We start from the raw sequence: 12,668 nt of genomic DNA on the forward strand, positions 1-12,668 counted from the left end.
GAGGGGTGTACTCACTTCTGTGAGATACTGTATTTATATGTGTGTGTGCGTGTGTGTGACCATGGACCACAGATCCATTCATAAGGGTCAATTTTTTTTAATTGAGATTTATACATCACCTGGAAGCTGAATAAATAAGCTTTCCATTGATGTGTCCAAATTAAGTTCTTAGCAATGTATATTACTAATGAAAAATTAAATTGTGATATATTTACAGTAGGACATTTATAAAATATCTTCATGGAACATGATCTTCTTTACTTAACATCCTAATGATTTTTGGCATTAAAGAAAAATCGATAATTTTGACCCATACAATGTATTGTTGGCTATTGCTACAAATATACCCCAGTGACTTATGACTGGTTTTGTTGTCCAGGGTTGTGTCTGTGTTATGTATATATGTTTATACATCTATATTTTTTAAATGTTTGTGAAAGAAGTCTCTTTTGCTCAACAAGGCTGCATTTATTTGATCAAAAATACAATAAAAATAGTAATATAGTGAAATATTACAATTTAAATTCACTGTTTTCTAATTGAATGTACTTTAAAATGTAATTTAGTCCAGTGACGGCAAAGCTGAATTTTCAGCATCATTACGCCAGTCTTCAGTGTCACATGATCCTTCAGATATCAGTCTAATATGCTGATTTGCTGCTCAAGAAACATTTGATCATCCATGTTGAAAATATTTTTATGGAAACTTATTTTTATTTAAAATATAAATCTTTTGTAACATTATAAATGTCTTTACAGTCACTTTTGATCAATTTAATGCATCCTTGCTTAAAGTATTAATTACTTTAATTAATTTCTGGTCTTCTTGTTGTTTTGTTTTTTTTATCAAAAATGTATTTGCGGATCAGATTTACTATTTTCAGTTAAACCACAAAGTGGAGTAGTATCTGGTTAGCGAAAAACACTTTAAACTAGTATCACTAAATCAGTGTGATTAAACTCAAACGCACGTGTTTGACGTTCCTTGCATGATCTCTAGTCTGCCCTAATTGACTCTTGTTACACTTAACATGCTCAAAGTCCACAAAGAATTCCACGAAATGAAAAACAGGTTTGTAAAAGATTTCCCTGTTGTCAAATCAGCTAGGGAAAACACAGGATGCAGTGAAAATGAAAGATGTGCATGATGGGGACTCCCCCAGTAAATCATTCACTCCAGAGACATTCTGCTATACGAGAAGAAAAAGAGAAAGGAAGAGAGCAGGAATCTTAACAATATTTTTCTCAAAATGTATTTAATGGAACGGGGAATTTACATAAGAACAAAAGCTCAGAACGGGATCCTACATATCTTAATACTGTGAGCAGCACCCTGGAGATCTCAGTCCCTCTCAGCCAGAGACACCAAATGAGTGTCCACCTCTGACTCTGACAGAATCCTGGAACAGAGCAAAGGAGCAAGTCATTTTAGGTGTCACAACCGTGTAAAATATAATCCGTGTGCTCTAATTATAATACACATCTGGCATTCGGACACGTCAAATGTGACATAAATGAGCCATGTTGCATCATTTGACGAATATCAATACTGAAGGCATCGACTGCCTTTCTAGAAGGGATTTTCTGTAGAACAGAGTGCAGATCTCTCCGTGTAGATGGTGAACATGGTTCTTCCACCCACCTGAATTTCGGATCCTCTGCTGTGATGACGCCTACCTCCAACTCAGATGGCTTGAAATCGATCGACAGAACAGTTGTTAAACAAGTGATCGCCGTCTGTGGATGGAAATGGTTTATTAGTGTAAATCTACTTATTAAATTAACATTCTGTGAAACACACAGATAATCCAGTAAAAATAGATTTTTGGCTTTAGGATGTATATAAAATAGTTAAAAGTAGCACACATCCTAAAATCAAAAATAAATTTTTAGTTTAAATTAATTATTATTTCATTTTTAAAGGGATAGTTCACCCAAAACTGAAAGTTCTGTCATTAATTACGCACCCTCATGTCGTTCCAAACCTGTAAGACCTTCGTTCATCTTCGGACCCCAAATTAAGATATTTTTTGATGAATTCCGAGAGCTCTCTGACCCTCCCATAGACAACAAGGATCCTAACACGATCAAGGCTCAGAAACGTAGGAAGGACATCGTTAAAATAATCCATGTGACATCAGTGGTTCAACCGTAATTTTACAAAGCTACGAGAATACTTTTTGTGCGCAAAGAAAACAAAAATAACGACTTTATTCAACAATTCGTCTCCTCACCCTATAGCGCCATTTTGGAGAGTATCACGCATGTAAATAACGTATCCGCAGCACCGTATGCGGATACGTTGTTTACGCTTTGATCTGAACGTAAACAGCGTACATATGTTGTTTACGTATGTGATACTCTCCAAAATGGTGCTATAGGGTGACACGGAGGAGACGAATTGTTGAATAAATTCGCTACTTTTGTTTTTGTTTCGAAGATGAACGAAGGTCTTACAGGTTTGGAACGACATGAGGGTGAGTAATTAATGACAGAATTTTCATTTTTGGGTGAACTATCCCTTTAAGTAGCTAGTAGTTTATTGATTTAACCTACCCTTGTTTCACAGATTTCAAAATACATAGATTAGCAATACTGTTTACAAAGAAATTGTGTAATAAATCAGGCAGCAAGCATATATAACCAATCCTTTCTGTAATATCTTTAACTACATTATTGAGCAAAGCAAGTTTAGAGGAAGTTGATATTTCCATTCCAAAGAACCGGTGCTATGTTGACTAGATAAAGATCTACTAAACACCCTAGGGTGCTGATGTGGGCGATGTTAGCAGCTGGAATTAATTTTGATGAAGCTGTATCAAATGTTTTCTTGAATTCTGATTGTACCTCAACTGTCTGCTCAAAGGTCCAGTCAAGTTTCTTCTTCATTTTTTTCTCCAGGAAGCTTGTAGCCTCTGTCTGCTTGACACCTGCAGCCGTGGCCTTGAAGCCACAGTAATAACCTGCTGGGTCACACTTATACACCTGTGGCCCGAGCTCCTCATCTACACCAATTACAATCATGCCTGGAAAAGATACGACAACACAACACATAAAAGCAACTTTGTACAGCAAGTTGTGCACAAACAACCAACACGCAATATTAAAGCTTGAGGCTGTACGCTTTTGTACTTCTTTTAACAGGGCTTCTGCAGGTTTTATAAAGGTAAATGTAACACCTTTTAAAACCAAGTAAAGGAAATTTAAATAATAATGGACGGAAACACAATACCAAGGTTATTAAAGTTAAGGAAAACTAAAAAACAATTTTGTTAATTGAAAACAATTAAACATTATCTGAAATAAATGTGATCAAAATTAGATAACCACTGCAGCATGAAAGAAGATTACAACTAAAAGTTTGGAGGGTTACAGCTGTCAGAAATTAGTAGGAAGTGTAGAGGCCCTTGCTTTGAATAACTTCAGTGCATCTGCAGCCGCTGGACATTTCTAGTTTCTCACGCAGCGCTGGTGTGATCGTGGACCACTCTTCTTCCAGTCTCTTCAGTTTGGTGACTGTAGTGGGTTTCTTTGCCATAACTTTTTCGCCCATTATTTTACAGACATTTTGAATCGGGTTTAGATCAGGACTCTGGCCTGGCCATTTAATCATTTCAATGTTCTTAGCTTCAAGGAACTGCTTGAACATACTTTTGATTTGCTGTGTGATGGGGGCATTGTCTTGCATGAAAATTGCAGGCTGTTTGGGAGATGCTTGCAGGGAAGGAACCGCATGTTGCTGAAGGAGGTTCTGATAAACATTTTAATTCACTCTGCCATGTATCTGCATAAGAGGCTCAACTTCTGCTGCAGAAAACATCCCCCAAACCATGACACTTCCTCCTCCACCTTTCCTTCTTTACGCACTCTGGGTTCAGCCTTTCCTCAGTCTGTTGCCGAACATAAAATTTCCCATCAGACCCAAATAAATGAAACTTGCTCTCATCACTAAAGTGAACTTTGGACCAGTTCTCCTCTCTCCACACAACATGCTCCTCAGCAAAGGTGAGCCTAGCCTTTTTATTCTTTATATGCTGCAATGTGTACTTTCAGTCCGACTTCTCTTAAACGTCCCGAGACAGATCCAGACCCTGTTCAGCACTGAACTGGCAAGCAATTCCAGCTGCAGTGTTGAACCGATTTCCTATTGAGAGTCTCTGCATTATCCTGTCTACTCGTGCATTTGTCTTACGTGGACGACCAGACTTTTTTGGGGACTTGAATTAATTAATGTAATTGTAAAGCTGCAATATTATAGAAATCACAGATTTGGAACGTCCAGCTTCTCTTGCAGTGGCTAAAAGGGTCATCGTTTTGGCCTTTATCTGGACAACCTCCTGTCGCAGGGTTTCAGTCACCTCAGAGCAGCCCGCCATCTTACAATCTCAGGGAAAATTGGAGGAATGCTGCCAGTTAAATAGGGTTTGTCATACAATTAAGGAAATTAGCAACATGTGCCAAATTAACACAAATAACTTGTATGTTCTCTAATTTTGATCAGTTCTTTTTCCAATATCTCACTGAAGTTTTTGATACTGTGCTTCAGAATACAATTAATTTATAAAATATGCTTAAAAACTGCCCTTCTACTCCAGTTAGGATAACTTCAAATGGGACTAAGCATTGCCTTTCAACCCTCACAATACTCAAACATTTTGGTTTTAATTTCCCATTCCCTTTATGTCATATCATAAATAGTAGACACTCAAGTACTATAGAAAAATATTAGCTGAGCTCCCCCACATTTTTTTTTAGATAATTATGGGTCATTATTCAAAGCATAAACCATAAGATATGTCCACCCTGTCATGGACATATATATTACTGTTAAATACGTTTTCATTGTAAAATTAAGATGAAATTATATTTTCTATATATGTCTCTACTGCGTCACTTTGGACATGCGTTCACGACAGTATCATGACGCGAGTGTGTGGCGCCACCACACGCTCGCGTCATGATACTGTCGTGAACTTTGTCGATCGTCTTGGTACTTTTTTGGACCTTGAACGTGGTAGTTACGTTGCTGTCTATGGGAGGGTCAGAGAGCCCTCAGATTTCATCAAAAATATCTTAATTTGTGTTCCGAAGATGAACGAAGGTCTTACGGGTTTCAAACAACGTGCGAGTAATTAATGACAGAATTTTCATTTTTGGGTGAACTAACCCTTTAAAGGGGCGGATTCCCCAATATGACAGGGTGGACAACCATTCAAGGGACATGGACAAGCTCTTCTTTTTTATAAAAAAAAAAAAATTGTTTTATTACCAATTGATCAATACACTCACAATCTCTTATTTACCAAAATATTAATAGGATAATTGTTTTATTTTATTTTATGATTTGACAAAAAACAAAAAAAAAATCTATAAAATGTATCTAAAGAGCCAAGTTATGCTTTTGTTATGAATATAAAAACTTAGTCTAATATAACACACCCTTTCATAGTCATTTTTATGTTAAGTTATAGGGCTGTGCAAATAATCGAATGCGATTTTCATGCGCATCTCGTCAGTAAATGCCGCTCCATCTGAACGCACGTGCTGGAGATTTACTACTAATCACAGAATCGGCTTTACTGACGAGATGCGCATTAAAATCGCATTCGATTATTTGCACAGCCCTATTAACTTATCATGGCAAATTAGTTATTTATGTACAGGACACCAGAAGGCACCCTACAGTGATACTGACCCGTATATATAAATATAAATATATAAACTTAATTTCAGCTATTTACCTGGGCAACGTTTTTCATTTTAAAGAGATGTACTAAAATAACTAAAACTGAAATAAAAATGATGTTCTCTGTATTTTTGAAAAAAAAAATAAAAATAAATAAATACTGTTCTCAGTATCTTGTTTTCCAGTGCAAATGCTTATAGATTCTCAAATCAAGATTTACTTCAGAAGCAAAATGACAAAAGATAAGAACTTGTTTTCTGTGAAATTCATCAAAATGAAGTGAGAGTATGATTAAAACAATAACAATTATCTGCCAATAGGCTCACAAAAATGTATTTCATTCAAAGGGGAAACATGTTTTCTGATCCCACTGACAGATATTGGTTCTCGTTCCAAGCATAAACTCAATTTATTTAGTTCAACTTCTTGGAATACAAGACTTTATATCTTATTGTTTCATTTCAAGTAAATGTATCTTGATTTACAGATGTTTAGATATTTGTACTGGGAAAAAAATACATAAATGTTTTGAAAACATGCAACATTTAATGCCATGACTTTATAAATGTAAGACTTTCTGCTCTGACTTAAGATCTTTCTGAATAAGGACTGTTTTGGCACAAAAATCAGGGTGAAAATTGAAACAAAAACATGACATGTTCCCTTTAAACTACTTTATGTGTGTGTTAATAATTCAGCAAGTGTTGACTTACAGCAGCCGAGCGGCCTCATCTCTGCATTCTGTGTATAAACCTGAGAGATGTCAGCGATCCTTTTACAAAGCATGTCTACTGGAATCTCATAACCATACTTGTACTTCCAGTTGGCGGCCTCATAGCGAGCTCGCTGCACTTGAGACCTGCTGTCAGCTGAACGCAAAACACAAGCCATTAATGAGCGCATCAGTCCCAGCAGACATCATGAAAATGACTATGTGGATGAGATCTGTACCTGTCATTCCTGACATCACGCAGCCGATGTTCTCTGTGATTCTGAATAAGTGTGTGACAGTGGAAGAATCAAGCAGCTTGTCCTGGAAAACACAGACTGTCTTAGATCACCAGCACCACTGGAACTCAACTTACCAGTAACATTAATAAAAGTCACCCTTTCCACAAACCAATTCAAATGAATGTTTGTATGTGTTGCTTTATTTGTGGGCAGGTTATAACATAGCCGATTACAACATCGTTTATTTCTCAAGTCGATTCTGAGAGAATTTCCACCTAATTTGGGTGGAAAAAGGGTACATGACAGCAGACTTACTGGGACTTTTTTCTGTGTGACGACTACTGCACAGTCTTTCCCCCGAACAGCAACTGATGTCAGACCACCCTGGTTTATGGCCTTGAACGCATATTCTGGAAAAATGTAATAAAAGTTATTTAGAATGTTAAAAGTTACTAGCAAATTTATTTTAAAATTTGGCACATTTCTCTATGGGAATAAGCTTCAACACTCAATAGAAAAGAAAAACAAAAACTCCAAAAAAGTTTGGAGATTAACAAAAAATAATATTACATATCAAAAAATAAATACACAAATTAAATAAAGCTGCTTCTCAGACTGGTTGAAAGAAATATAATATTCTACTACCATTATGCTTTAACAATCAAAACAATGTACTAACTACAGTAGTTTGTGTATTTTACAAAGTTTTTAGCTTATAAAAAATCCACAAGGAAAAATAAAAATGTAATCAAATGTGATTTACAAGAAAAATCCCGGTCCTTTGATTTTATTCATTCATTTTTATCATTATTATTATTTTTTAATTATTCATGCTTTTTATGCACCTGATACTACCGTGCTATTTCAAAGATATATTGTTATTGCCAAGTTGTTTACATAAATTGTTCAACAAAACTGTGGCATTTTGGCGGAAACTTGGTGCATAACCATGGTATATTTTTGTAAAGAAAACCTCACCAACCAATATGTTGGTGCCTCAGCAACATATGTATCAATGCACATCACTGTTGCATTAGATCAAGTACTATACATATAGAAAACAGTTTTAAATTGAAATCAGTAAATGTGTGATAGAATTATTACATTATTAAACATCACTGAGCCTATTCTCCATCACTCACTCTCTGCTAGTGCTAACGGTCTAGCTACTAGACTAAATGGGACTTTATATTAAAAACTAGAAAAAACACGCACTTACAGGTAGAAGACATTTTATGTGACAGAATTATAATAATAAGAGTTGATACTAACTGTTGGTGTAAGAGGGAGTGAACGTGAGCTGCTCTGTAGGCGACATGACTGTGCACTTACTAGCTCCTATCTAAGTCAAATAAAGTCGTCCGTACTCACCTACTTGGTAAAGTCTTCCCTCCGGAGAAAAGATGGTGATGTGACGGTCAAACCCCGCGCTAGAACCCCGCGACATGTTTAGAATAAACGTATTAACCGTAAAATTGCAAAAGGGTTGCAGACTATACAGAATAGCAACATGCAGAACGAATGACCCGGAAGCAGTGAATTGTTTTTCCGGGTCACTCACTGTCGGACTCGAAGGTGTGCAGTCACTTGTTCAATTTTGCACTTAAAGAAATGTTATATAATGTGTTTCTCGGTTTACAAGACTGTTGGCCCGCTAATTTATGTTTTATTTTTTACTGTACTTGCAAATAATATAATACTGATGAAATAAAAGGCCATATATATATATATATATATATATATATATATACACAGGTGCATCTCAATGTACGTAAATAGAGTAGCCTATAGGCTACTTCCATGACTATGTTTTTAACGCACTTAAGTAGACTTTTAAAAAGAGCATTTTGTGAAAATGTCAAATTAAAAAGTATTACTTTAAAGTACATTTTAAATCATTGTTTTAATCATTTTTTAATTATGCAATAGCACTTATTTTCATTTGTTCACCAAAAGTAGGCCTATTGATTATAATTTAACTATAGTGTGTAATTATATATTTTATTTGAAGTTAATATATTTGAAATGCCCTAAATTGCAACTTGATCATTACAAATGGACATGTATTTATGTATTTATTTTTGTTTGTTTGTTTACCATAAATTCTTGTAAGTACAGTTGGCAGCAGAATTTAACTATGTTTTAAAGACAATATAAGTAATTATTAAAAACGTACATATAAAGAAAATGTGCTTACTATCAAAAAGCACTCAACTAATTGCATTTTATATACATTTATAAAACATTTTATATACATTTTTAACCTGGTGTTTTTCCATTGCTCTAAAAGCTTTGCAAAAACATAAATATTGCCATTTTAACCTCTAAAACCTCTCTTTGAACTCTGATTAGAACGTTTAATTAACTGATTTAAAAGCTGATTACACATATATTATTTGTGGTTGTTTTTCACACTATTCTCAGAATAGACCTTTGGACCTTAATAGTCTTATCAAAGATAATACTACCTCAGAGTTAATAAAAGCAAACTTTTATCTCTTAAATACATATTTATGAATCTGAGGTGAAATGTTCTTGACCCCAAACCTCTGAGGTACATGTTTGGCTGTCCGGTCATGGCGTTTCAGAAGGTGCTGACCACACGGTTGTGAATGTTCCCTTATCTTATCTATAAGAATGTTCTGTTTCAGAGAAAATGGTTCAAACTTATCTCAACTCACTTCCTTTAGGTTTTGGTATTTGATTCTTAGAAGAATAGCTCATGCAGAGAAATGAAATGCTTTAAGGCAAGCCGATTAGGCAAAAAAGAAGCATTCGATGTGTATTTTTATTTACTTCAGCCCAGAAATAGAGTGGTGTTTTTCTCATAGACAAACGCAGAAAAGAAATGTACCAAAAGTATTTGAAGTGCTTAAACTGGTGAGAAACAGGACCATTTCTAAAACAGCTACCACACTGAAATCCCCTTGTGACCCAATTCAGCTTCGGAGTTAAACTGTGGGAGTATGTCATGTTTCCTGCTCTCTCACAGCCTTTCCACAGGTACCTGCGCAGATCGAGTTTTGCGATAGTGTGAATCTGGAAGCGTGTAAATACCAGAACACTCATAATGGTCATGTCCAAAATAAAGCCACTATAAATGGAAAATAATGACTATAAATAGAGCGTGTGTGAAAATAGATAAATCAAAGATCAATGACATTTTTAACAATCAACCTGAAATCACCAAAAGAAAAGTCCCTGTCACCACTTCCCATTTTATTAATCTGTAATGAAAAGAGTGAATGAAGTCACTTCTGTTACAGCAAGAGATTTGTACACATAATATTGACTACAAACTAAGAGTTATAATTGGTGTTAAAAGAGTAGTTCACCCAAAAAGTAAGATTTGCTTCAAATGTACTGATACAAGATGTAGATTAGTAGATTGTTTCTTCATCAAACAGATTTGGAGAAATTTCGCATTACATCACTTGTTCACCAATGGATCCTCTGCAGTGAATGGGTGCCATCAGAATGAGAGTCCAAACAGCTGATAAAAACATCACAATAATCCACAAGTAATCCACATGACTCCTGTCTATCAATTGTCTTATTGAGAAGAGAAAAGCTGCATGTTTGTAAGAAACAAATCCATTCAGATGAAAAAAACAAATTCTTGAAAGGCCTGAGAGTGAATACATTTTCAGCAAATTTTCAGTTTTGGGTGAACTATTCCTTTTAACATGCAAAGTTTTATACGTTTTTTTTAATTGGTTTTAATGCAAATGTTTTGCGAGGGCTCTGCAGAATTGAGATTATGGCTTAAGGTGCTGCAAATTTAGTTGTCTACAGATTTCACATTAGCTTGAAATTGGTTGAATATAGGCTTGAAAACTGAACCTCCTTTTGATTTTCAAGGGATTTGTTTCTGCCATCCCAGCAAAACACTGTAACTGACTTTGCTCTATTACATGATCTTGATTGCACCTATGAAATATGACAAATGCTGTTATGCTTTGGTGGAGTCAAGTATGACGAAAGTCATTCACTGAAAGTCATTACTGAGTGGACATGTGTCCTGACATGTTATGGATGTGACATGGCAACGCTTAGTAAAGCCAATGCGAGTGAATCATGAATATCCCAAAATTCCCCTCACACAGTCAACATGAAGTCATTATTGAAGCTCCGCATGCTGCTGGAATTTTGTTGACCATACATGGATTGTGCCAAAAATAAATGTGTGGTCACTTGTGTTCTATGGGAATTTTAAAAAGGGAATTTAGTGGGGAATATATATACAGTATATATATATATATATATATATATATACCCTTTATAGAACCATCTCTTTCTTACCTTTTTATCATCTGAAGAACACCTTCTTTCACCACAAACAACCTTTTGTGAATCTACCACTCATCCTGCCAAAACATGTATTATAAAAGTTAAACGAGGTAACCAAATCATTTCAGCAAGGTGTAGTTAGTAAGTCTGTGAAGTGTAGTGAAGGGCACATAGAGTGTTGAATAACATTCACTCTCTTATATTTCACCAGCTTCCCTTAAATAGTTACAGTTCCTCTTTTCTAAAATCCCCTGAACTTTCCCTGTCATGTCTGGCCCAGGTGCGTGATAATGCGTATCCCAGAAAGCATGCAAGCCCGCTGAGCGCTTCAGCAAAAAACAATAATATTGCTGACACAGACCTACGAATTGATCACGGGTTTGTTTAACTGTCTTTGGTGAAAGTACAAAGCTGCTTTCAGATGAGTAGCCAGCTGCTTCCCAGAGCGGTGCGAAGATATTGTGCTCCTGTCAAAGAGAAGAGATTGGCCTAGGACATAGAGTGGGGATTTACACATCTGTAATTGTTCAGCCGCTCAGGGAAATTCCCTCATGCATGTATCTATTTGCTTTTTATGACCAAGGCGTATAATATAACATGAACCAAACCTCAGCGGGCAAATGCTTTTCTACTGGTGTCAACATCTGCTACTTCTGTTACACCTTCACACTGACGGCAAGTCTGTATTTTGATGGTTTTTGTAGAGGGCCGACTCGAAAACATACATCAAAAGGCAAAAAAGCCAACGCTTACAGCACGCTCTGCAAAATGTGTGAAAATGGGTATTTGAGTTATGGGAACGGGGCTTTTGGTCGATGCAGTGCGCAATGTAACAAAAGCATTTACCACAAATCTTTGATGTGGATATGCATATTTTCCCCCAAGACATGAAACAAGACTCGCATCTCTTTATGTTCTACATGTGACAATGTGTAAAAGGAACCGTGCCTCTCCAGGGGCTCTTTTTAAGGGTACCGCTCCAGTGGCGTCAGCAGTTGCACACATGTAGGCTACCACATTAGAGATAAGGGGAGTTCCTTTCTTTCCTTTTTTAAATGGTAGCGGACTTCTTTTCAATAAAGTTTCCTTGAAAAAAACAAACAAAAAACGGTGAATTCTCTGAATGAAACAACTGACTATTTTTACATGTACCCTTATGATGCAGTTAAGGAAGTACTGCAATTACGGTAGTGCATGTAAACAGACGCTGCGTCCAAATATGCCTACTTCCATACTATATAGTATATGAAAAACAGTACAGCAAAAGAGTAGCCTAGTAACCCTTACCAAAAAGTAGTATACTTCAAGTTTATTTTATTAAGTATACTTAAGTAAAGTTCAAGTATATTTTTAAGTATACTTTACGTAGTAAGTATACAAATATCAGTGTACTAGTAGTATACTTGTAAGTGTACTATTCCAATACTCCTTGGGACTAAATTGGCCCACTTTCTAGTACATAAAAGTATACTTTTAAGATATTAAACTTTAAGGAATACTTTATGTATAACAGTAGTAAACTTTGAGTACACAACTAGTTTACATCAATATTTTTAGCTTGTAGTGCAACTATACTAAAAGTGAACTTACAGGTATACTGATAGTTTACTAATTAAATACGTTTTTAGCATTTTAGTACACTTTGAAGTATAGTCTCAGTAAACTACTAGTTTAGTAGTTTTATACTGCAAGTATACTCGTAAGTTTTCTTTAAGTGAACTTTACATCATACTTTAAGTAT

The 12,668-nt window shown here is 35.6% G+C and overlaps 1 protein-coding gene across 2 annotated transcripts; it reads right to left on the reverse strand.

The window, feature by feature from the left end:
• Nucleotides 1–1,239: 1,239 nt before the first annotated feature.
• LOC107664826 (proteasome subunit alpha type-6) lies at nucleotides 1,240–8,208 on the reverse strand. Of its 2 annotated transcripts, none has more exons than XM_016455501.1 (7): nucleotides 8,009–8,208; nucleotides 6,953–7,047; nucleotides 6,638–6,719; nucleotides 6,400–6,555; nucleotides 2,848–3,026; nucleotides 1,643–1,737; nucleotides 1,240–1,400 (listed from the first exon to the last, which is right to left on the reverse strand). In XM_016455501.1, the coding sequence occupies exons 1-7, from the start codon at nucleotides 8,082–8,084 to the stop codon at nucleotides 1,343–1,345; spliced, it is 741 nt and encodes a 246-aa protein (XP_016310987.1). In that variant the 5' UTR covers nucleotides 8,085–8,208; the 3' UTR covers nucleotides 1,240–1,342. The 2 variants fall into 2 exon arrangements, with proteins under 2 accessions (XP_016310987.1, XP_016310988.1); XM_016455502.1 differs by having other exon boundaries at nucleotides 8,013–8,088.
• Between the last annotated feature and the right edge of the window lie 4,460 nt (nucleotides 8,209–12,668).

The sequence above is a fragment of the Sinocyclocheilus anshuiensis genome, unplaced genomic scaffold, assembly GCF_001515605.1.
Source record: "Sinocyclocheilus anshuiensis isolate Anshui unplaced genomic scaffold, SAMN03320099.WGS_v1.1 scaffold135, whole genome shotgun sequence".
Classification (NCBI taxonomy): Eukaryota; Metazoa; Chordata; class Actinopteri; order Cypriniformes; family Cyprinidae; genus Sinocyclocheilus; species Sinocyclocheilus anshuiensis.